At 40.4% G+C, this 25958-nt stretch overlaps 1 protein-coding gene across 1 annotated transcript; it reads right to left on the minus strand.

Moving 5' to 3' along the window:
* On the minus strand, positions 1-25212 carry TADA2A (transcriptional adaptor 2A). The gene is made up of 15 exons (XM_009329103.1): positions 25048-25212; positions 24111-24217; positions 22965-23024; positions 22235-22326; positions 20699-20856; positions 19159-19247; positions 18295-18367; positions 11677-11740; positions 9696-9739; positions 9050-9160; positions 7601-7672; positions 6839-6971; positions 6081-6124; positions 3428-3501; positions 1-1574 (listed from the first exon to the last, which is right to left on the minus strand). Exons 1-15 carry the CDS (start codon positions 25196-25198, stop codon positions 1389-1391), a joined length of 1458 nt encoding a protein of 485 aa, XP_009327378.1. The 5' UTR covers positions 25199-25212; the 3' UTR covers positions 1-1388.
* Between the last annotated feature and the right edge of the window lie 746 nt (positions 25213-25958).

Here is a 25958-nt window from a genome sequence, read left to right on the forward strand (position 1 = left end):
GTTTCAAGTAATTTTGATTTTATTGCAAACCAAAATACTTCACATTCAATGGCACCTCAGGTACACAGGATAATTACTCTTGGGGGAAAAAAAAAACCCAAACCTAAACACCTTAAATAGGTATCAGTATAGTTGTAGCTCAGGCTTTTCCACATGAGATCCCAAACTTGAGAGCACCCAACATCCCACCTGCTTTGGCTGTTAGTTTACTTATGGGACATTATTTCAGCATTATACGTTAGCAATGAAATGTTTGATAAAGACTTTACTGTCTCGTAAACCATGCCAAGCTGCATCTGAAAAGAACCACCTTCATCATCCAATTGTATTTTCAAATACAAATGTTTTGTACTGAAGTCACACAATGGATCATCTGATGTGACAGGGTGTTGTGTGTGTAGTAACTTGTTGCACCTCATCGTTGCTTTGTTGGTCAACTGGGTATGTCGCTGCTAAAGCGGTAAGCTGAGAGGATACGGCCCCACGAACAGGAGGGCAGGAAGGGCTGAAGCGTGTGCTCTGGGCGGTTTGTCGTGCTCTTCGCTTGTTATCTTTTGTGAGAGAACGTCGGGGTACTGAGCGTCTTTTTATTTATGTTCCGAAAACATTTATTTATGCTCTGGTTGTAACATCCAGCCTTTCCAACGAGCCGGAGCAAAAAGGACTTAAACTGAGGGATTATATGTAACTTGACAATCACAAATCGAGTAGCGAGCAGATGAAGCTTATTGGTTTGTACAGTGCTTTCATGCTGTGATATGTGCTAATATCACATAAAAGTAACAACTGTTGAGGAGCTTCCCTGCAATGTCCTTTCCCATCCTTTATCACAATTAAGTTAAAAAGACTGGACCACTGCAAGCTCTATTTTTATACCCTCGGGCATGTGCTGTCTCCTTTGAAAGCTGACACTGTTTTAGGAAGGAGTACAAGAAGGGAGGGGACTGCATTTCTATACCCCTGTACTCACACAAAGTCAAAGTGTGACTCTCATTACGTGCTGCTCTTCCGTCCTTATTCTGTGTCACTGTCAGAATAAAAGTGCCGTGATTCTCTTTTTAGTTACGAGAGGCGTTAGAAATGAATGCCCATTCACATTTAAGGTTAGCTTATATGGTGTATGGTTCTTTCCAGTGCTATGTGGCAGCGTAATTCTGACAACAGCAGTGTTAAACGGCAGAGTCAAAAGGAAACCAGACGAAGAAATGTCAGTATTCATACAATTTAACAAAGCTCCCTACTTGTTTTTACAAAAAAAAAGCCCCAAAAGATTTTAAACAAATGGAAATGTCCTTCATTCAACACCGCTAAAATCTTTCAGCGCTGTCAAAGTGGCTTCAAAGCTTCTCCACATCTGTCTGCTCTAGCCAAAGCGCTGATGTCTGTCCTCAGGCTTTCGTGATATACCCTTCTCTGATAAGGAAGTCGTAGATTTTCCTGGTTTTGTTCACATCGATCTTGATGAGTGCTCTAGCCTGCGCGAGTCTCAGGCCTCCTTGTTTGTTACACTCGTTCACTAAAGCAGCTTTATATTCTAAATAGGCTCCAGGGACCAACCTCACCATCTGACAGAGCTGGAAGACAAAAGGTGAAGTTAATAAACACTAACACTTGTCACGCTCTTTCATTCTGTGATCCCTGTTGGGGGAGTAACGTGAATATTTTTCGGAAAACATTTTAAATGTTTTTTTTTTTGCATGGGGGAGGCATACAGTAATTGCATTATGAGCTGTTTCGATCCACAGGTAGGGGGGGAGGAGCTTGCTGGCTGCTGCATTCAAAAACATTCCTGACTAAAAAATAAACTAGGAGGATGAAAGCAAGCTCTCGGCTCACAGGAGCGTAACTATGAGTGTGTCCTGTGTGGGCGTTGTTCTTTACAAACCAAGGGAAGTACACATGCCAAAGAGACTTGCAACCGGCAATTCAGCGTGCTGGACGAGAGCCAGGGAGGGCATCTGTCTATTAATCCCCTGCAGACTAAGTCTTTAATATCTTTCTACAAAAGCAGCGATGCACACAGCGCCCTGCCCCCTCCGGAAGTCTAGGATGGAAACTGGGCAGGGAGGGCATGATGTGTTTGGAAGTTTGGTAAAAGGAATTGCTTTCAAAAGCCCCTGTGCTCTGCTGTTAGGTTGCAATGCTCCTATTCAGCTTCCAAATACCAGTCGCCTTCTAGATGGTGCACTGTATTGCTCCCAGTGGAGATACTGGCTGTCTCCTCCTTTTAATGAGGAAATGCTTAATGATTGTTCCTCATTGATAGGAAATTGCAGAATTCAGAGGAACTCAGACTTTATGTCTCAGCTGACGAGGAAATCTGATTCCCCATACACACTAATGTCCTAGTCACAATTATTTATATGCTGAATGGAGCCAGAAATGCCATGTTCCATGGTGAATCTGTGATCTGATTTTCAATGCTGCCATCTCCAGTGAAGGGGAAACAGCTTCCACACAGAGGGAAAAGCCTGAAATACAGCTGCGTTTCACGTACACTGAAATCTGCCTTGTGGACAATCTAAGGATGGATTATGACTTCTATTAAAAAAAATAAATCTTTTATTTCAATAGCTTTCCAGTGTTGCCTTTCACTGAATTAGAGGACAGGCCTACACTGGGCTGCAGAAGAAACTGAGCCGTAAATACACAGCAGGCCCCTTGCTGCGTTGTTTACCTCTCCTGTGGGTTGCCGCAGGGGTTGCAGTCCCATTTCTGTCTGCTCCGTTGATCTTCCCTGTGCCTCTCGTTGCTTTAGGTGACTGTGCAAGAGCACTCTATATGGGACTGCAAACTGCAACACCAGGCCGAGCTAACAACCCATGGCTTAAAGAAAGCCAGATTCCATTCTCTGCTACACGTGCATACAAAAAACTTGGTATATGCACTGTAAAGCAGAAATATGGAAAAAACATGAAAAGAAAATACACTGTTATCGCCTCTATGGTTCACATTAGTGTTACAGTGAAAAACCAGCCATAACTGGTTGAGGTTTGGCTGCGAGATATCTATAATACAGAAAGAGCTCCGCTATTCAGGTTCAGCGATCTGTCCAGTGAAGCCCTTGACAAAATCCTCTGCCAGTTTTAAAACCAACGTTCATTAAGAAAAAATAACCCTTCTGCTCACCCCAGTCTCACAACGGAGGAAGAGAGGATGTCATACTCTGGATGTTATAATAGCACCTTGGCGCACTCCACCTTTCTTTGCTAAATAAGCTAATTTGCTGCAGCTATGTTGTATGTATAGTACAGCAACTGAAATTAAGAAGCCAGCTGGGAAACCTGAATGATTTTTATGAGCAGGAAAGAGTAGTCAGGGCATATAGCTGAGGTGATACTCATAGCACCTGAGACAGACAGTGTGAGCACCCCTGCATTGTGAAGATAAAGTTTTATATAGATTATCTTTTCATTCCTTTCCTCACCTCCTTCTCCTTCTCATTGAGTTTCTCTGTCCCTGGGAGACCTGTGAGGTTCAGTGGTGGGGCACTCCGTCTACCTGCAGAGACAAGAAAGGAAAACACTGAAGAACTCTTGAGCAGTTTGGCGGTGGCTGTTCCTTAGGTGTCTTATCACAGAGGCAATTAAATCCCCGTGATGTTAACCCAGTATGATCCAAGTGTTTACGGACAGGGTTATTTTGGGCTTAACACAAAAACTGCACAGATGTGATAAAAGGTATGATTTTGCAACCGACATAGTTAAGCACCGTGAATACTTGCATGAGGACTCTTACGCTGTTAATCCCGGCTCACTGGCTTTTAGGAGGAACTGAAAGACAACAGCTTTCTGTCAAATTGGCACTGATTATGTTTAAGCTGGGCTGTACCTCCTGACTAAACCGACTCTTCCAGCCGGGGTCAGGGAGGTCAGTGCTGCGTGGAGGGTGTGCACAGCACGCAGGACTAACTCCCGGCAGGTGTGAAACCGGTACCTTGCAAGGATGGTGTGATTAGCAGCCGATTTCTCTGGCACTGCTGACAACTTCATGAAGCAGAGTTTGCTTTAAATGCCTTTGAATATATGCAGATATTGTAAAGCAAATGCAGTTTGTGGATTTATTTTCGTCTGTTGTGATAAACAGTACTGAAAGAAATATTACAAGGTAGTCTGATAGTTCTCACTTTCGCTATTGTTTATAACTTTGCTGAACTTGAACTGGTGCAGCTTAAACTTTCATGAGGGCTGTCTACTTGCAGGTTTGGTGTGGGTTTTTTTTTTTTTTCCTAATAGTATTTTTTTTTAACTTCCAGAGCTCAGAGCAAAGCTGGGGTTATTTATTTACATTTTTAGAAAGTCTATTGCCCCTGTGCTGTGGGTTGCATATTTAGCGCTGTTAGAAATAGGTCTCTTTATCCCAGGACAGACTTCCCAAATTTGCTGAAGTGATGAGATCTTGGGAAATCTGCAGATCCATCTTCCCAAGGACTGTGCTGGCCACTGCTCCAGAACCTGCCCTGTCCGGGTCCTACCTCTGGGAGTCTCTCTATCTTTCTCCTGTGCATCTGTAGGAGACACGAGAGCCTGTCTGGGTGAGGGGAGCCTGATCGGAGAGAGAACTGAGGGACTGGAAAGAAGCTGGAGTAGTGAGTGTCTGGTAGGTGTAGAGGAAGTTATTTCCTAGCGCTGCTCCCTCTTTCTACAGCCTGGAATGAGCGTGCTATGATGAGACAAGACAGAATTTGGTTTTACTCTTTTAAAAACCTAGGAAATAACACACACGCACAAACTACATTAAAGAAAACATATTAAGGCGGCAAAGTCAAGATCTCAAAAATCTAGAAGTAAAGTTAAGCAATGTTAATTTGCCCTATTGTATATTCAGTATGATGCAGCCTTTAATTATATAGACACGTGGCAGTTTTTCCGCAGTATCCTTGCCTTATTCAGTATGCAGGATGTTTGCTTAATTAGCAACTATATGTATTTTATTTGGGTTTTGTTCAACATGCATGCTATCTGAGTTCCATAGGCAAAACAATTCATGTTCTCTTGGCCTCTTCTCCTTCACTGGCTACTGAATACTTGACAAAAAATTAATTTCATTCTTCATACTAGCCCTTCAGCTGAGGGGATACTGTCCCCATTTCATGGACTCTGGATGCCCAGCCTGAGATACGCAATGCTGTTTTCTCTCCAAAACACCAGACCTTAGCTATCACCAAATATGTTCAAAACATAGTGCATGCTGCAATGACTAATTGCTTGGTATTCTGACCCAAATTTCCAGGGCTCCTGGCAGAAATGAGGAAGAACATCTAGACTCAGTGGCCACCTCTGAGAAGTTTGGTTCAAGTGGTTTATTAGCATCCACATAAAAACTGGATGTAGAGACAGAGCTAGAAGCCAGTTTTCCCTGGCAAGATTTAACAGCCTTATAGTAAAACTTTATCCTAGTTTCATTGATTGCATGCTGCCCTGTGACCTCAACAAATGAGATGGGATTTTATAGAAGTCTTGTTCACGAGGGCCTTGACTGACCCCTGAATCTGTCCTTACTGGGCACTGAAAGAAGTAAGGGTCGTCTTGGTGGAAAAAAACCTAATTTGTGATTACAGAGTTAAAGAATATAAAAGCATGTTCATAGAAAAGGAAAACTGAATTTGCGTATCATCTCATTCTGTCACTCTAAAGTGCTTGATGCTGCAACCACTGCCTGCTTCTCAGGCAACTGTTTTTTGGTGTTCTGCCCTCCCAAATCTGCTTTCTGTCAGGTTCATAGTGCTATGGTATGTATTATACAGCTTCATTAAAAACCTGGATTAGCTTTATCTTTTAAAGATAAAATTTTGTTCTCATGTGAAAATTCTTTTCTTTCCTGCCTTGTTAACGTAGCTTTAGGATGGGTTTTCCATCTGTAGCCAGAAAAATCTAGAAATTCAGCAAAAAACCCTACAGGACTTGCACGTGGAATGAGTTGCAGATTGAGGTAATGTTGACTTGACCAGTGCTTAACCATGAGGCTTGAGGACTGACGCTTTTGCACTGAAGCAAAAGAGTCACTCTCCAACTGGCTGTCAGGACGGTATTACTGATGTACGGCTGGCTTTTTATCACAGACCATCGCCTAACAGTTACCTGAATTTGAAGGAACTGGTACCGTGGGACTCAGTCCGGAATCACTGAAAAGAGAGGAAATTTTCAAATTGCCTTCATGTTTTCTTAAGAACAACTGCACATATTAGCCCTGAAACTACTTTTTCCCCAACTGCTAATAATTATACAATTCAACCTGCATAAGCCAGGCCCTGATCTGAAGTCAACAGGATTTCTAAATATTTAGCACTCCCAGATTGAAGACCATGTCTAAAACCTGTTTTAAAAGAAAAAAAAAAGGGGGGGGGGGGCAGGGAACACAATAAAAAATTCAGTGGAGACGGGAAATTCCAAATCATCTTCTCAGACAATGCAGCATACAGGATGCGCTTCCTTTGCATTGCAGCTTGCTCCTTAAATCAAAGTGCTTGTGCAGGGTGACTACACGTTAATAATGCTGCTACATCTAAAATCATCTGAAACATTTCAAGTGTCATCTGTGCCCTCATTAATATCCATAAAGACCTCATTTCCCTCCATGACTTTATTAACAGCAGTTAAGTTCCTGAAATATAAAATACAGAAAACTGAGATTTTGAGCCCTTACTAGTCACTTCCTCGTCTGCACTTCAACAAGCACTACTGCTGTTATCCACAGTTTCTTGCCCTTTTGAATTTGGCAGACTGTTCCTACTGTAATAAATTGGGAACGCGTTTGTTGTTATCACACAGAAAAACATGTTTGGTGCGCCTGACTAAGGCGTAGGTATGTAAAATGCACAGTCTTACTGTAACCGTACATATCAGCCTGTCGACTGAGCCACTGCTGGCAGGCACTGCTGTCCTGGATGTACTGCAGGACTTCAGAAAGCATAGTGCGCTTTAGGCGTTCCTCATCTCTTGTCTTCTTAAGGTGATCGTATGTTCTGGCACCTAGGGCAAACAGATACCACATTCTCACCAGCTGCCTTGGTCAAAATTTTCTGTTTGTTTTTCTACTTTAGAAAATAAGTGAGAAACTGTTCTCTAGCTCTGGACCAGACTCTGCTATTCTCCCTCATGACAACTACTTGGCATCAGAAGGTATCAGATTCCACCCTGCACCCCTCTCGCCATTAATTTCAGGCCAAAAGCAAACAAAAAAGGCTTCCATGATCCAATTCCAGGATAAAACAGGACATTTCATCTATGTAGAGGTCTTAGGCCTCTCTCCAGATACCATACTTGTTGATAGCCAGTGAAAGTGTCCAGAGATAAAGCATGGAGACCACTGTGCCATGACATACATATTTTTTTTCTGAATCTTTCGCAAAGTGGTGACTAAAGCAGAGCTCTGCTAGACAGCAAGTTCTCCAAGCTGATGGCTCAAACTAGCTTTAAAAAAGCACAGCTGGACGGAAGCATTATTGCTAAAGCCTTGTTCAGTTAAAGAGCTAGGCAAATGCGTTTCAAAACTAAGTGTCTTTTTATTCAACACATCCTCAATGTCGTAAAATCATCCTTCCACACCTTGATGAATGGGAATGGGCTGAATAATGCATTAGGTACTTACTACAGAAATCTACAGAAATTGGTGCTGCCTGCTGCTCTGTATTCCTGCAGTCGCTTTATTTCCCTTCGCAGCTCAAATTCCACTGTTTTACCCCAAGAGTAAGCAGAAGGGAAATCCAAAAAACAAATGTGGGTCAGTGGGGGTGGCAGTGAACTGTGGTGTACTAGGAACATTGCTATGTCTTATTTATCTACACAGTTCAGCTATAAAGTATACAGAACCACAGACAGGGTTAACCTCTCTGCACAAGTCTGTATCAGATCTCAAACTCACTGTGTCCTAACACTCCTTGATCACAGATTTAAGCTGGCTTCTAGCGTTTGTGTGCTCAGAAAAGTTATTTTATCTTCATGCTTTGACAGTTCCTTTGCCGTACCCTGGACGAGGCAAATAACAATAATGTAGGATTTCTGGAAGGCAATTTAATTTTCGATTGAAAAACTACTCCATCCAGGCTCCTTATAGCATCTAATATTGTCTTTGAACTATGATTTTCATAACCGGACCTTCCAAAATATTTCCTTGCAGACAACTTTTTCTGCAGTCAGTAAGATTAAATACCCGTGTTTCTTTTGCTCAGAGATATTTACTGCCTATAGCTTTTATCAGCTGGCTTCCAGGCATTGCTTAGTTTTACAGCGAGCAAGTTTGCTTGTCTCGAATTTGTTTACTTGTACTACTCAGGAGATCTGTATAATGCGTGTACTTGACTATCAGGTTAACTTGAGGACTTCGCTGTCGCTACAACAACAAAACTAGGTTCCAAGACTAGCACTCACACGTGGGACTCATGATTTTGCAAGATCATACTTTTGGTATTTCACACAGGCTGTCCTGAAAATACAGTCGCAACTGTTTAAATGCTTTGTTCCTTCTAATGAGCAACAATTTTCCCAGTTTACATCCTGCTTAATTCCGTGACTTAATGACTCACACTGGAATTTGACTAAATGCATGCTATGATTATGCATAAAGACTCGAGATGATTTGGTGATGGAACAATGCCTCTCCCTTTAAGGTAAGGGACATAATGACAGCTGTACTATATAACTCTGTACACATATAATAGTTGAACATGTACCTTTCAAAGAATTCACAATTTGCTTCCAGCTCCCGATCTCTCAATACAGACATAAATTTTAGGTATTTTGTTCTTTCAGTGATATAGAGTCCCAGTAAATGAATAGTGGTCTTTTGATAAGAAAATACTGCTTCTAACACACGACCAGAATGTTCAGTCAACCGAGAAATCAAACAAAGAACTCGGACACAGTTTAGTGGAAAAAACCCACTTGCTGCTCATTTAATGTTTCAAACCACAAATGTATTTGTTTTTCTGACGTAGTTAGATGGGGAAGAGGAGAAAAACAACCTCCTTATTTAGGAAAGATTGTAGATAATGCAACCCCTCATTATGCCTATTGAAGAACATATATGCTAAAATCCTCAGAATACTTACATGCATGGCTTTCAATGAACTTATCGTGCTCTACCGGTCCAAGAATTCGTGCAAATCGTCGCATTGTTTCATAAAGGTCTTGAACCTCCTTTGGATATCGCCTTTCCAAAACTAGAGGGGGAAAAAAGTGACACACCTTATCATTCCTACTGCAAGAAGAAAATAAATTCAGTGGAACCTGAAGTGACTACCAGCCTCTGAACTGCCCAAAGATCCATTTTCGGTACACCTCTTGGCCATTTTGGTGTCACAACTACAAATTGTTGAGTAAAAAGCAAGAAAATTATACAGCCCTTAAAATTCTAAAAGCATAAAGGATGATATTTAAATGTTGTTTAATCATTTCTTAGAATAGTGAGATGCACTTAAAAGGTCTAGATTTCACCTTCACCCCTCTCCCTACTCAGAGGAGCCTAAAATGCTTCTGAAGAGCAATTCTGAGGCAATAACTAAAACACTGAACTGGGAATAGTTAGAGCCAGCTGGTTGGAAACAGTTGGGGCAGGAAATCTGCTGGAATTCAGACCATCTGAATATGGTCCAGTATGAATAAACCACACTGGTGCACTGGAAACAGTGAACTTGCAAAGTTTTGCTTCCCAAGTAGAGGCCACTTTCAAGTTAAGCAGTTACACCCGATACTCACTCTGAAATTTTCTGAGGTTGATTAGGCCATGATCTCTTATAATTCTGTAATTGAGAGCAAAATGGTATTAATAAAAGGCATTAACTTGTGTATTACCTCATAAATACAAAGGCTTCAGAAGAAACTTTGATTTAGACCATCAGAGGGGTCTAAAACGAAACACGTATGAAACTTCCATAACCCCTGAGCTGGCTAGCCAAGAAACATGATGTAGTGATGCAGTGCGGCTTTCATCAGGGTAAATTTTGGATAGCGGTGTGCATTAGTCCAACTCTGACAGCACTAAGCACAAAGGGAGCTACAATCGCTTTAAAGCTTTGAAATTGCTGCTTTAGGCACAGATTTCGCATCTACAGTGTCTTACAACTTGTCCTTCCAAAACTGGAGGTAAAGGAATGTCTCATGAAGCATGATTTCCAGCTTCAGAGAGAGACAAACATCCTTCTACTAGAGCAAGGGTGAAAGAGAGACTGTAAATTTCACCACTGGGAGCAGGATGAAGGAATTTTTCCATGACAGCTTAGATTTTAAGAAGAGGAAAATGATTTAGGTACCTCATAAGTTTGATGTGCTCCTGACAGGATCAGGGAAGTGAGCAGAGTAAAAAGGCAGGTAAGATATTTACAAGTGCATGACAAATACATTTGTCACAGGTTTCAGCAAATGTCATGTGGTCGGTCATTGCTATGTGGCAATTTGATAAACACCCGACTTTTGCAAATGGTAAGAGATACTACAAAGTTGGGCTCATCAAGGTCAGGCTGGAATTTGCTCTATAAAATCCATTTTAGGATTTTACATTAAGTAAAATTACATTTTCTTTAGTATGTATTAAAGAATATTCCTGCCCCATGTAGAGAAAGCCTTTCTGAGAGTGACATCAGCATTTTTATGCCATTTTCCAGATTTTTGTCTCATCCTGCTGTAGAAACTTTACAAAAACTGACATCGATTTATGTAACTGAGCCTTATGGCACTTTCTTTTAGTACGACATGATTTATCATAATGGAAATTATACCACATAAATATTTTTTATTTATGAATTATAAAGAACCAGGTCAATGCATATCAACTCTTACCTGTCATTCAGCAGAACTATGCTGTATTATGAGGAGAAGGAATGGAGGAGTCTTACTCCAAATTACTAATTCTTCCAGCAGGGAGTAATACAGCAAGATATAATTTTAAATATTGAACAAAGTATTTGAAAGTTATAATAAAACTGAATTTAATTAATAGATTCATTCTAAAAAGCTGTCAAATGAACTGAATAAATTATTCAAACTCACATCAGCAATATAGTTATCTTCATTACACATTGTGGAAAACTAACTTATGGACCACTAAGAATTAAAAATAACGATGCAAACATTTCTATGGAGAAAGTGGGGGTCTAGCAATTAGTTACAGACCGGCAGCTTTTTTTTTTTCCCTAAAGTAGAAAATTAATTATGTGCAGTCCATCAGCATTACTTAGGGAACAAAAGGAACAGAAATTTGCCTCTTTTCTGGTTCCTAGCCCTGGATCTGTGACTAGTTTCCCAGATAGTATTTCAGTTTCTCATTCTGCAAAATGGCTACATGATCTCATAAGGTGTGCTAAAAGCTTAGTTATTTATGTATAACTGGATTGGGGATAGTAATATGAAGAACACTGCGTACATGACTTTCACGCACTAAAAAGGACTGGAAAATACACTTTTCACAATTAATGACTTGGTTTGAGAGTTTAAAGGAGAGTTACGGTGTGTAGAGGTCCTTTGTCAACCATGTGTACAAATAAGTATCAGGGTCTGTTAATGTCTGTTTTCTGGGCTGGTACCATTGCTAAAGCCATGTGCCTGATCTTAATCTGTGCACAGAAGGAGAACCACACATCCAGGATGAAGCCTGTCATGCAAATCTCATAGCAGAAGGTCTCCATGCATGGGAATTGCCTGGAAGGATACTATAGGAAATCAATTATGCTTGAAAACTCACTTTTTTCTTCTCTGTCTTTCCTTTAACCTGGAATGATAGATATCTACAACTGCAATCTTCAGAGCTGCAAAATAATAAAAAAAATAAAGATTACAGAATACATAAGTAATCACTGTATTAGGCTAATTTTCAAGCCTTTATGTTCATGGTAGGCTGAAATGGTCACTCTACTTCACTCTACTTTGCTGTTTTAAAAACCCCGTGGCAATTTTACAGGGGCATAAACTCACTAGAGGCTAACCTTCTGCAGACTATACTTGCTACCTGTAGAAGCTTTCTTTTGCTTACTCCTTCCAAATACATTACTGCCTGTAAACATGAACCTGGGTAGATCCTGAGAACTCTTTTCCTCTCCCTTCTTGGACTGTTTTACTGTTAGCACTTATTTGTTCCTTCATACATGCAATTGTTAAGTATTCCTTCTCCTGAAAAGCAAATTTATCAGATTTAAGGATCTGAGGTATCATCTTTGGACAAAGGCTTCTTTGCACAGAACAAGGAACTCCAAAAAATAGAAAGACACAGTTCTGAACTGTGAAGATTCAAAGTAGCCTTTGCTACAGTTCTCAAAAACATCTACAAGATTTTAGCTTGTTAACTTCTAAACTTATCTGTCTGCCAGAAGAACAAAGAGAATAGCTCACAACCATGTGAAGAAGCACAGGAAAAAACCATGCTCATTAGAAATCATATCCTTTTCAAAATCAAATCTGTCTGCAGTCTGGCTGATCCACTTGGAGATTCTTCAGCTTCTTTTTCCTGTAACCATTAGGTTAATAAACTTTTTTGGTAAATTCTTGAAAGAAGGGATAAGGAGACACCTATCACCTTCCCTTCCCTCATTTTGTTAAATAAGGCAAAAATTCTAGGTCATTAAATAAGCGTAGAGTTGGCTGATTTCTTGGTTGGCTTTTTTTCCTTTACGTTAATCATTTTAATATGCTCTCAGAAGGAAGAGGCTTAAGACTTGACAGTGGCTTTACAGTCTGCAGAGACAACATACAGCACTCTGAAACTAAGCAAGAGCACGTCCCCTTTCAGCCCACTGTGCTGTGCAAACAGGGGTGGCCCAAGTGTGACAGAATCCAGAATCCACTCCTCCCTCTGTAGTTACAAGAAAAGAGCAAAACTGATACTGGCAGTTTATTGATTGCACTCTCCAGTAAATAATTAATAATGCAATTAAAAAAGAAGTGTGGTTATGTGTCTATTTTAAAATATGTGTTCATATGTAAACACCAGGAAGCCCCTAGCCTCTAGGCAATTCATCTGTGCAGTCCCCTGGGTAATAAAATTTCTTATAAACAGGGACAGCTAAAGCCCAAACGTTGTGCGTATTAGCTCAAGAGCCAACAGTTTTGAGTTACACTTGCTGTTCCTGTATTAGCAAAAAAAATCTTCAATTTATACAAAACTGATCTGATGTTAATCAAGGAGCAAAAGATTACCTATGAAGATAGGAGAGGTGGTACAATATTCTTGCTTCTTTTTGCAAATTTCTTGCAAAGCCAGGGTGTTCGAGAATCATCATGTATTTTCATAAAGAGGTATTTAAGTTTCCTAATTTAAGAACAAGCACAGGTAGCAAATTCTCCTTCTTGCTTAAATGTGGGAACAAGAAATTGGCAAATGCAGCCAGTTAAACATGAATGAAATACATTACTAAGTGTTGAATCGGTGCCAATTTATGGAAAATATTTTTGTATTTTTAAACCCTCTGCAAGCAAAGCTAACATGTTATTTTCTGGGGTTTGTGTGGGCAGAACTTAGTAAGTACATGCAGAAATTGCATTGGAGAATCTCTATAAATATCACAAGTAATTATGCACCTATAACCATTGCATTTTGATGCTTTCACCTGAGTGCGCAATATTCTGAAAGAAATTACGATCAACTGGGGAGAGGAAGGAATATTCATAAGAACAAATAAAGGAAAAAAAACCCGGCGCTTCTGCTTACAGAAAAATTAGTATTTGCTGCCACATGCACTTTTGGAGGGGCTTTTGTTTTTAATAGACATATTCACACAGGAACAGCCGATTACAAAATCTGGAATGCATGAATAACTCAGACTACTATACTGTTACATGCTGCATTGAAATGAGAAAAGAGATGCTGTACGAATGAAAATTATTTGCCTGTGCTTTTCCCCATGCATTATACTAGAGAGGCAGTTGTTTGTACTGGTAACTTAAGATAATCCAAGCTGACATTGTGTTCAAAGTGTCCATTTTGGGAAATGATAAGGTTCTTTCAGATGGTCAGAGTAGTTTTGAAGGATCCAGTGATAGGCAGAAATTCAAGGCTCCTTTCTTCATTCCAAAAAATCAAAATATTTTGGTTTCTCAAGAGTGTGTCCAAAACAGTTTCTCTGCTTTTCATTTCTCTTCAGCCTCATTTGGACTGCAAAAACTTTTTTGAACACTAATGAGTGAGACCTTTGTTTCAGGCTAGCTAACCTCTGTTTGGCATGCAAAGCCCAAATAATGGGAAGAATGCAAACTAATCAAAGTAAACAGGCTGTGTATCCAGTGTGTGCCTTGGTTCGTACAAACTTAATGCCTACGATCCAAATCCACCCTCCCTAGGGGAAAGCAGGACCCTAGGCAAAAGAGTATCTGCCTTTGGACCACGTCAGGAACCTCCACAAAAGAATAAACATCATGTAATATTTAGAAAGATATTGACTGCCTTGTATCTTATGAAATGAAATTCCACTGCTGTACAGCCAGAGTTGCAGTCTATTTCCACTCACTTCTAAACGTGCGGTTTCAGCAATTACTTTCCAGTGTTAGAAGTAAAAATCATTTACATGAGAAGGAAAGGGGAGAAAAAGCCGGGAAAAAGATAAATTACGAAGATTACAATTCAGTCTGATTAAAACTTGTAATTCATGAAATATTCAAGCACTCTGGGCTGAATTAGATTTGTAACTAGTTGTTTCTTTTGATATGTCCATTATGTTTTTGTTTAACTGCAATATATAGTTGCATGCACTTACGATATTGCAAGTACTGAATAAAAGTTAACAGTTCAAGAAGTTAATTGAAATATGAGAGATTTCATGTAATTTCTACCATCTCACTAATATCAAGAAGTGACTAAACAATGCCTGTGACCTCCTGTGTGGTGGGAGGAGCTGGTGAGTCAGCAGGTACAGGTTTCTGTGTTCCTCATAAAAGGCTGCCTGGGAGTCTTTCCACCTTGTATTAAATTGCACTCTTCTTTCTTGTGGGAATACTGAGAACTTGTTTAGAGTGACACAGGAAAATATAACGGGGAAAATGCAATGATATCAGGAAACAGAGGTCAAGCAGCTTAGATCTAGAACTTTTTATAAAACGATTTTTACAAAATTTTAAGAAAAGCAGAGCAATGTGGATGAAAGGGAAGAAGGAGGAATTCCGTTCCAATGAAAGCATCAAATATTCCTGCGTTACGTGCAACCTAGACATTGCAGTACTGATCTGCGACGTGTGAAACAAAAGAAGGAAAGGGAGACCATAGAAATTATTCTGGTCGGTGTGTTCTCCGGGTCTAGCTTGAGTAACTTTCAGAAAATGGAATATAAAAGTAGTTTTCAAAAATTAATCTTGAACCCAGTGAGGTTTAATGTATGGCAGGAAAACAAACTGAGGATTTTTTCACAAACCTGATACTTAACCTATGCTGCAAGACTCCATTTGGGTTTCTCTGGGCTATAAAATGAGTTAAAACCCTGTTTTATATCTTTACCTTTTTTAAAAAAAAAAGTTTGCTCTTTGGCCAGCAAAAATTTGTCTCAAGCAGGAGTGGAAGACAGCCACAGGGCTGCTTTTCAAGGACGTTTCTGTAAGATCTAGTGTAAGAAGTTTGCCGGTGGGCAGGGCTGGGGTAGAGAGGCACGTTAGAGCCGCTGCCTGGAAGTAGTGGAACAGGCACCCTTGGGAGCGATTACGAGAATCCGGGCCTCCAGGGCCGCCTCACAACCTTCTCTGCCTGTTAACTAGAAAGTACAAAGGTTTCTTAAATCATCCAAATGCCTGTCCCTGCCTTCAGATCCAAGTGTTGAGCCATCTTCTACAGTATGAAATCCTACAATTAGGTTGCAAAATATTCTTGAGCAATCAAGCAAAGTCAGCATCTGAGATCTTTAAAACTGCAGGACAGGGAGCATGCGGCTCCTTCCTTTTTTGTATTAACTTGGAGAAGGGAAAGATCTAATTCCAAAGTTTTTTAGAAAATAATTCTTTCTCTCCCCAAGACGCCTCATGTAAAAGAAAAATAGCTGGCTAGACCCTGGGACTTCATTTTTTAGAGGCATTCTCTCTCACATGGGCAGATCTAGGACATCTGTGGGAAGGAAGATGCCAGAGTTCCTGAGCTAAGAGATCAAAAATGTAGTTGGTCATGCTCCATAACCTCTGCCAAACAGTTTTCACAGGGCAAATGCCTGACATCCTATACTAAATACTGAAGACAACTAAAGAATGGACTAGAGAACATCCAATGACATTTCAGGCAAAAGATTTGACAGACAGAAGTAAGTATTTTTTCACACAACACATAATTAAATTGTAGAACTCCTAACTCAATTGTGGAACTCTGCTACAGGATGTTATGGGGGCAGAAGTACAAATATATACAGTTCTAACAGTAGTTAGCTAAGTTCATGGAGGACAGGTCCTTGGGTCAAAATGGTCTGAACACAACGTATGGCTCAAGAAGTCTCTAAACTTATCACTGCAGGAAATGTGGAAGATGTGCCAGGAAAAGCATCTGCCTGTACTTGCCTTTTCTTACATTCTTCTCCTGTGCGTCTGCTGTGGGGTACTAACAGAACACCGAGCTAGACAGACCAAGGGTCTGGCCCTGCATAGCTTTATGACGTTCTGAAGAGATGAGGAAAGCTGATTTTTGCATTCTGATCGACAACTTAAACAGGAGGCTGGTAGGAGATATCTTAAATGGCTGAACTGTGCAGTGGGAGGAAGACGGGTGTGAGGGGTATGGAAGACAGTGCTGGTAAACCAGCTTGAATAAATATTAAGCTATCAATTAATGAACAGAACTAGGACGTTATTTTGCTTTTTCAGTTTACCAGGCCTCAGAATAGGACATGGAAGCAAGAAAATATATCTTTTCATAGTAATAAAAAGAAACAGTAGAGAGATGGCATGATGAATCCGTGACACGTCCACAAGCCAGTCCCCCTTTCAATAAACGTTAAAAGGGAAGAGAGACTGACATACGATTCTCATAACCTTTTTTGAGCCGAGGGAGTTGCATTCCTTAAAGCTCTGTGTACACTGCTAAATTTCAAACTGATTTTTTAAGTTTGGAAAGACTGTCTGTACGTAACAGGATTTGTCTGTCTCCAAGGGATACTAAGGCTTTAGCTTAGAACTGCCTGACATAAATGGGAGAATTCTGAAGCATAAACACAGTACTTTTAAACACTATATGTACTTATAAATGTGGGGAAAATTACCATCTTTTCTTCTCTATGGATTAAAACGTCATTTTAATAATTCCTGTTATTTGGTATTATTAAGGCAGCTATGTTCACAGAAACTCAGTAGCAGTAGTTGGACTCATACAACAACCATCCTCCTTAAAATAAAAAAGTTGTCACATACAGCTAATGCTACTATAACTCAGTGTGCATGCTTAACACATGAAAAACCGCACAACTTCAAGAGTAGAACAGTTTCAATGTGTTACACATAGTCTTAAACTACATACCTCCTTGCTGCCTGTATTAATACCTATCCTGATACCAGATTTCCTAAACTAACAGAGGTTAGAGTAAGTGACGGATCTTCTAAGAAACTAGATATAGTAGGGGAAGGGGGTATTAGCAACAGAGAAGAAAGTGTTCCTTTTTCTGAATCAGAACAAAAGTTGTGCCTTGCTATGATGCTCACAGACATTATGTAGACGGAAAGAATATCTTTCAGCCAGGGAGGGGAAGTAATGTCAAAGCATCGATGCTTCTGTTTTTTAACAGGCTTGTAGGTCTGTTTATTCAAACACTGAAGTACTGCTACCTGTTTCCAGACAAATTGCTATCTCAGATAATTTGCTTCTACTTAGCTAAACTTTAGAGAAAGTTTACTTTTAGAGAAAGTTTACTTTCTCTAAAACTAAAGAATGGACTAGAGAACATCCAATGACATTTTCAGGCAAAAGATTTGACAGACAGAAGTAAGTATTTTTTCACACAACACGTAATTAAATTGTAGAACTCCTAACTCAATTGTGGAACTCTAAAACTAGAGTTCATACTGGATAAAACATCATTTGTGTCTTTCCTAAAGAGATGCCTACTACAGGCGAAGACTATTCAATTTCAGTCATGTTCTACTTTAAAACTGGCTACATTTCAGTAGTGAGTGAAGTGCATTATTCTATATATAAGTACCATTTGTACGTCAGTTGATTAAGAGCTTTTAAAAGAGATTTGAAAGGGAGGACCACAGACATGCCAGTGTTTAAATCCCAGCACACAGAAGTGAGATCATTAAAAATGTATGTTCACTTTTAAAAAGGTGTGTAGAGAAAAAGAGGCCCAATGAAATGTTGTGTAGGCACTCTGAAACACTGTTTTCAGACAATGTACAAAAATATGGGACTTACCATGCAAAATGTCTGAATCATCTTCTACAAAATCAATATCTCTCAAATCCCATTCAGCATAGTTGTCAAACTCCTGTTCAGAGGTGATTAATAAATTGTCACTAACTAGCACTAAAAAATTCGGATGAAGTTTCAGTACACTTGGAAGTACTGAAAACAGAGATATTTGCTCATACACAGTTGTACAAGGTTCCATCCTTGAGCAACACACATCACAGGGAAGCTTTAACTAGGGAATGTATAATGTGCACCCCCACGGCTGGAACTGGAACAGGGTGCTGTGATAGGATAATGAGAATTAATCAGGTAATCTCCATGACTCCCACACTGTGGTGGAAATTCTGCTCAAATGTACAAAAACAACGAGCCCCTATATGGCTGAATTCATTACTTCATGTACAGGAGCTTGTTTTGCAACAGGAATTGGGGCCCTGGGCCCACAGCTAAAAACACTGAAAACAATGCAGGTCTTTCAAGTGATCTTTGGATCAGGCTCATACGTGCTTCTCTAAGGCAAATGAAATAGAAGCGTGCTGAAGCTGACCCCTTTTGCTAAGCATCTAATTCACAACATCTAGCCCGCTTACATAAGAGGCATTCATTACTGGACATCTGGTGGCAGCAGCATGCCTTACAGCCCGCCTACACAAGGCCAGAGACGCACAGATCGCCTGCTAGCAGCTTTGTAGGCCTGCAGCGCCACCTCTGTAATTAAATCCTCGGTTTAATCACTCTGTCCTGTCCTCTCTTCTAATGTTTTGTATAGGAAGAGTAAAGACCTATGGGCAGGGGCAAACAAGTGTGCGTTTGCTGACCTTGCATTCAGGAGCAAATTTAAAATAATGGGAGAAGAGAGAGTCTTACCTCAACAAAGTCAGCTCTCGCTGGCATGTACCCAGCCATATCCCTAGAGAGCAAGGAATCAAAAGTAGGCCGTGGGGGATCATCAGCAGCTGAAAAAATAAAGGTTTTTAGTTGTTGTGTGGGGTGTGGGGTCTATTTTTTAATACAAAACGATCTGTAAATAGGTGTTTCTTCTGCAGGAGAAGTGGGAATAATTAGCTGAAGAAAACCACCCTGATTGGGCTTTTATTCAGCGTTATATTTAGAAAAAGACTGAGTTCATCCAGGGAAAAACACAGTAATCTGAGTTCTTCATAGTGTTCTCAAAAGTCAAACACATAAATTCAAGGTAATAAATAGGTTTTAAAATGTAAACTGTACATGTCAGAGCTCAGCATCCCCCCAGTAAACCTCTGCAGATCACTCGGTCTCAGCGTGCAGGTTCTTTTAGTTAATAGCAACAGGGGTGTTAAACCTGCCATCTTCTGGGTGCCATTTACAGAGAGCTGCAATTAAAGGTATACAACTCTGAATTTTCACAGCGCTTCCCAACTGAGGAGTTTAGCGTTTTACAGACAGTAACGGACCGAGGCTCACGACACGCTTGTGAAGGAGCTGAGCATTATAAGTCCCATGCTACAGATAAAGCAAGCCGAGGCACAGAGAATTTGTCTTCGCCCAGGTCACATAAAAAAATCAATGGCAGCCAGGGACAGAACCAAAATTGTTCAGTTCCTACTGCTTTAGCTCTAACCACTTTATCGTGAAATTTAAACCTCCAGATACCAAGGAATCTTTTTACCCAGCCATTTTGGGGAGCTTTATAATGGAACAGCTGCTAGACTGGGGGAATTCTAAAGACGTTAAATTTAAGAAAAACTGAAAATTTGTTAAATTGCTGAAATTTAACATACACGTTTTAAAAGGCAGTTTTAAAGAGAGAGGTGTGAAATCAGCAGTTTAAAGGGAGTGATTTTATGACAAGTCACATCAGCAGTTAGGCCCGCTACACAGTGGATAATCAGATGAAATGTTTTAAAGGTAGAAACCCCTCCTCAGTTAACATTGCTACGCAGGGTCTGGACAAGAAAAGTAACCACCCCAGCATGAGGCTGAGAACTCACACTGGTATTTACCACGAAGAACATGCTGTTATATCATGCCACATGTAAAGTAGTTCTGAGGTAGCATGTCCTTTAAATGAACATGCACATCTGGGCTTTTGCTGTGGTGATTTCTGTGAGTGACCATTTCCCCTGGCTGTGCAGGAACTTCTCGTTTTGTGAACTGATGTTTGTACCAGACCACTCTGTTCCCTCCCTTCTCCCACTGAACTGGCAGTCTTGTTTATTTGATACACCAATGATTTCACACAGTGTGAAGAAAACCCTACTACTAACATTATTCAAGTTAGGCATCAGAACAAGCTCTCCTTTGGGGAATGAAAGCAAACTGTATGTGTGGTGCATGCCTTTCTCGAAAGGCTGCTCATTCCAGTTTTGGAAGAGCAGAGACATCGTGGGAAGCTCCCTCGGTGTGCTAGTGGGCAGGGGATACTCACGGTGGAAAGGAATGGCTGTTTCGTTGTGCTGCGCCTCCTCCGCCTGCTTCAGGTTCAGTAATGTAGATGCAAACAAGGGATTGTTGATAAAGTGTTTCATGTAATGTTTCTCACACTCCTCCTTGGATTTTGTACACATCTGGTTGGCTACATCCTGCCTGAAGTGGGGAAAGGGGGAGGCTTAATATGAAGAACACAGAAATGTTGAGGGATTTTTTCTAGTGGGAAAAGATAATTTTGGACAAGAGATTGATCGCATTGTGTGCAGAGAACTGATCTGTGATGATGTCTGAACTCACACTTTGCCTACTGACACTGAGCCAATACTTACACGTTTGATACGGTGCTAGGGAGCATTTTTTTGGTGGTCACGAGCAATGCAGTTCACTGTCTTTACATGAGAAACTCCCTGGCTGACGGAATGTACCAAATGTTTTATACGTTTGAAAATTTAGTATTGTTATCTGACTGCTTTTTATACATTTTACTAACTCCAGGTAATGGTAAAGTCTAAGTCCGGAACTGCGTTCTGCTTCTCAAGTTTCTCTTGCGATTTTAACTGGATAGTGGTTTCCCCTTTCGTGTAGTGATGTTAAACAGGTTTTTTTTGAACACCGAAATGTTTGTACAAAATGCATTCTAGAAATCATTGCCAAACTTTCTTGGAAAAGTGGTTGACTAGAAACATGAAGTATTTTGTCTTAATAAAATGGCTGTGTAAGTTGAGGACTTTAAAAAAAAAAAAAATCCGCCAGCAGCAATCATTTTAATTTCTGTTAAAGTAAAAACTGGATGCAAGGGATTCCAGGAAGAAAAGTCAGTTTTTCCTTTATTTGGTAAAGGCTGAAAAAAGCCAAGTGCTTAAGGAAAAAGTTAAGATTACTTGTATTGCTAAGTAGGGCAAAGTGTACTAGACAGCATACTTGCAGAACATAACTACCACCAGTTTTCAGTCTTAATTATGACAGCAACGTACACATAAGAACTCACAGTTCTGTTTCAGTGAAGTCTGGAGTTCTATACTTTTAATACAGCTATTTTTTCATGAAGGAGAAGAGAGATAACTCACGACTACACCTCTCCTTTATTTACAAATGCATAAAAATCCTGTAGCAACTACAGAAATTAATTAATACCTAGCTAGTCAACTGTAAGCAAACCGAAACCACACAAGGTAAGAAATTCTGTAGCTGGTTTTTACATAGGAATAAACTGAGGCACAGAAAATCTTGTGCAACAGTTGAGCTCCTTCAAAACCTAGTGACTTTAATGCAAACTGAGGGAACTTTGTTCTCCACTGGAGGTGCCCTGCATCTCACAAGAAGCCTTTAACAATTTCCTTATATATCTAACAGCAGATTTGAAAACGGAATCTGCTACCCCATTCTTCCACTTTAGCTGCTAAATTAGTGTCTCACCCATAATAAGTCATTGAACATTCGGTGTGCACTGATGTATGCAACAGTAAGACCCAGTGAAATGAAAGGAAAAACTACCCATCATTCACTGAAGTTGGCTGAACCACTAACTTCTCACCAGTTTCCAAATCCACAGTCCATTACAGCTTCTAGGAGTGCCATTTCCTCTTGAGCTGTCCAGTTAGGATCCAAGACGGGGAAATCTGAAGTCTAGAGAAGATAAAAGCAAATCAAACTGCTGTGATCCTCTGTTATAATCCACCACATGAAGAGCAAACAAGTTCTAAGCTACAGGGCAACGTAATATGTAATACTGGTAGTTTTAAAACTTTTACTGTGTCCCATGAAACCTGATCAAGTAATTGTTGAATTATTGAGGGCATTGGGTCATCAACCACAGTAAAAACTAGTTTGTCACTACAGATCTTCTGATATGCTGTTACATGTTGTATCTACCAGACGTAATTCAACAATGTTATGCTATGAAACACACCAAAAATTACTGAAGACTTTTAAAATGATTAACTTTGGGGAAGAAAAAACAAGAATAGAGAAACAGAAGTTGATTCACATGGTTAAAGAACTGGAAGGCTAGTCAGATGCATTGTGCTATCTAGGCACAATAAAAAAATGTAGCTTTAAATGTCTCCACTATTCCATTAGGTTCCAGGTGGATATTTTTCTTTGCTCTCAAGGAATACTTTTTCTTTTTTTAGTAGTTCTAAACCTCTGAATCAAAGAATTGTATCACTTAACTTTTCAATGTAATATTAGTAAGCAAGGGTCTAACTCCTGGGAAGTTAAGAGAGCTCAAGATTGAGTAGGCGTTATCTAAACGGAATATTTACCATTATCTCATAAGTATGATCACTTTGATGTTTCTTGTATTCAAATCCGCGTGTGAAACACTGTAGAACAAAAGATTAGCATTATGTTAGTCTCTTGCTTCTGCCCTGAAAACACTTTAACTGGTCCCTTTTTTCCTTTTATTCTCTGACCACTGGGTATCCAAAACTGACCACCTGATATGCTGAAAAATCTATTCAGTTTTCTGATTTCATTTTAGAAAAAACATAGAATGGTAGAAAAATCTTTGTTAAAATTATGTTGAATCTGTCTTTGTATCTTACTTGTCTTTTGCACCAAGACATAACTCCTGTGAATCGACATACTTTTTTGTGAAGTATTTATGGCAAAGTTAGGCAGGTGAAAGAAGCTTGGTGGTGTGTTTTAAAGTGGATCGTTCCAGGAAGAGAGCACAGAGCATTTCTTAAGTACTGAAAACACAGTTTCCCTTTAATCTTGTTTTTTTGTTTAAAAAGCACCAGCATGGTTTGCAGCTATTTTCAACAGTTAAATTTCTTTTTAAGTACAGGTAAATGAACAAAAATCTGTGTTTGTGCATTTTGTACGTATCTGAGCGAAAGGCTAAGCTCCTTTTTCAGTTTTAGAGGTTATTGCCATTTTTTAATCATAAATAACGCAAACTTATTTAATAATTAAAACTAGCAGTACTTTCTGTGGTTATCAGATCACACACGTAATTTTTAAAGAACTGTATCTGGTCACAAACAATTATTGTCAATATTGCAAACTTCCCCCAAATTTTCTTTTCCATTTGGGAGGAAAAAAACAACGTGTGGTGACAGGGAAAGGGTGTTTCTTGATGGCTTTTCTTTTCCATGCCATAAAAAATGACAGAAACGATACCTCTCTAGACATGCAGCGGCATGCTCCGTTACACAGTCAGGCTGACTGCATGTCTTTAGGTAGCTTTGGCTGCCTTCACAAAGATCTGCTTCAGCTGCTCGTGCCTGAGTTCTTCAGCCTCCAACATTTCCTTTGTCATTTCCCTGTCCCTGAGCAAATAAGTGTGTTGATACAAGTTTACAGAGACCAGTTATTAATGTGTTTATGGAACAGCTTGGCACCGGACAGGCCTTTGATGACTTTCTCAAAGAAATTAATGCCTTTGCTTTTATCCTTGCACTCACCTGCAAACACAGGAGGAAGGGAGGAGGCCCACACTCAGCACACTTAACGTAGGGCTCTGTGAGGTATGAAGAGCAACCGCGGCATGGAGGCTTATCAAAAGGGTCATCTGTGAAGCCAAAAGTAAATCTCATGCAACACAAACAAGGCACTGGTTTTGCAATCACCTAAATTCACTTGTGCCCAGTAATTTTAAGCGACCTCAACTGTATATAACCTCTTTCCTACTGCAGCTTCTCCAAATATCTGTTAAAAGTTCCCCGTTCAGCTAGAGTTGCAAGAGAGGTGTTGGCACCCTGCTAGACCTGATACACTGAGGGCTAAACCGAAACTTGTGCAACGGACTCAAAGGAAAATCTTCTCTGTAGCAGCCTCCTCGTACAACTCCGCAGTGACGCCAGGAGCTGTGCTAGCTGGCCGATTTGATCCAGTGCCCATGCTCGTGTTCTGCACTGAAGACCAGACCCAAGACCTTATTTGTGGAGAATACTGCACAGACAGCTGCGGTCTCCCATCCATCTACCTCAAGTCAGACTCGTAAAGCATATTGCTGTGGTTGCAAAGGCATCAACAAGATTGTTCTGTAACCCATCCAAACCTCAGACTCTGCTCGGATTGCTGAACAAGAAATGAAACACTGCTCTGCAAGTTTTTCTTACTCTGTTCACTGCAAAGTAGTCAAAATAAATAGACTGTCAAGTTATAAGCCACATTTTTTCCAAGAAAATGGATTTGAACTAGCCCAACTATAAGAAGTAGATAGAAAAAAAGACCTGAATTCCCACTGAATCATTCATGCACTTGTGCTCTTGAGAATTTGATCAAAGAAGTGACCCTGTGGACCAAATACTGCTAGTTTTTTGTCTCCCTCCCCCAGATGGCTGCTAATGTCTTTAAACAATGGCAAACACTTTCCAGATGTCATCTTACGGTACTTACTACTGAAGGAGGCCAGGCGCTCCATTCCTTTCCCTCGGTGGTGTTCTTGCTCCTCTGAGTAAAACCTGTCTTGCCTAAAAGCCCGTAGCGTAAGCCTTGCCCCAACCACTATGTCCAGAAAGGGTATTCTCTCCCTGAAGATGTCTCTCATGCAGCCCTCGCAGATGAGATCCTCCCAGAGCGTCCTGAACAGAAAAGCAGAAGGGCTGTCAGCAGTCTTCGTAGCAGGGACCATTTGACATGGCTGAGAGTCTGTTTTCTGCGTATGAGAAGAAATCAAATGCGGAGAGACGGGATACAGCGCAAGAAGAGATGTGAAGTGATGGGGATATAAGCCAATCCTGAAACGAGGCTTTCAGTGGGAATGTGTGTGCTGAGCAGAGAGTTATGCACAGCTGTTGTGCAAGAAAGTGTTTTGCACCTCGAAGAAGCACCGGGAAGAGAACGAACAGGTTAGATGTGGCACGGACACAGCGGTGCAAAAATCTACCATGCTCATGTCAACTACATTTTCCGTGTTGACTGTGTGGCAGCTTCTATGAGCAGGCCTGATTCACTGACACCTGTACAGTGAGGTTCTGCAGTGCTGTCCACCATCAGGGAATTGAGTTGCTTTCCACTGTGGGATCACTAACACGTCTCACTTTTACAAGGAATTCTTGCTGGGAATGGCTCAGGCTTCTCACTTATTGAAATTCATGTTTCTCTTTCTAGACTTTTCTCCTCCATGCACCGTGTGAGGAGGCATGGTCCTGCGTTCAGTGACACTACTGAAGCCGTGCAGCCCCTCCACGCAGATGGCAGCTGCTTCCACCCCGGCCACACATCCCCACAGCTCTTGCTTGGATCCTCAAGACAACCAAGAGCAGCTTTCCAGGCTGGACGTTGTACCCCGTGGCCGCAAGTGACAC

The sequence above is a fragment of the Pygoscelis adeliae genome, unplaced genomic scaffold (assembly GCF_000699105.1).
Source record: "Pygoscelis adeliae isolate BGI_AS28 unplaced genomic scaffold, ASM69910v1 Scaffold427, whole genome shotgun sequence".
Taxonomy (NCBI): domain Eukaryota; kingdom Metazoa; phylum Chordata; class Aves; order Sphenisciformes; family Spheniscidae; genus Pygoscelis; species Pygoscelis adeliae.

Excerpts from the sequence above, each read along its gene's own strand:
- TADA2A (XM_009329103.1), bottom strand. The coding sequence starts at position 25,198 with ATGAGAGACATCTTCAGGGAGAGAATACCCTTTCTGGACATAGTGGTT. Across the intron at positions 20,857-22,234 it reads GACTGTGGATTTGGAAACTG|GCAGGATGTAGCCAACCAGA; the intron begins GTGAGAAGTTAG and ends TCCCCACTTCAG. Across the intron at positions 11,741-18,294 it reads TGATTCAGACATTTTGCATG|CTCTGAAGATTGCAGTTGTA; the intron begins GTAAGTCCCATA and ends ATTATTTTGCAG.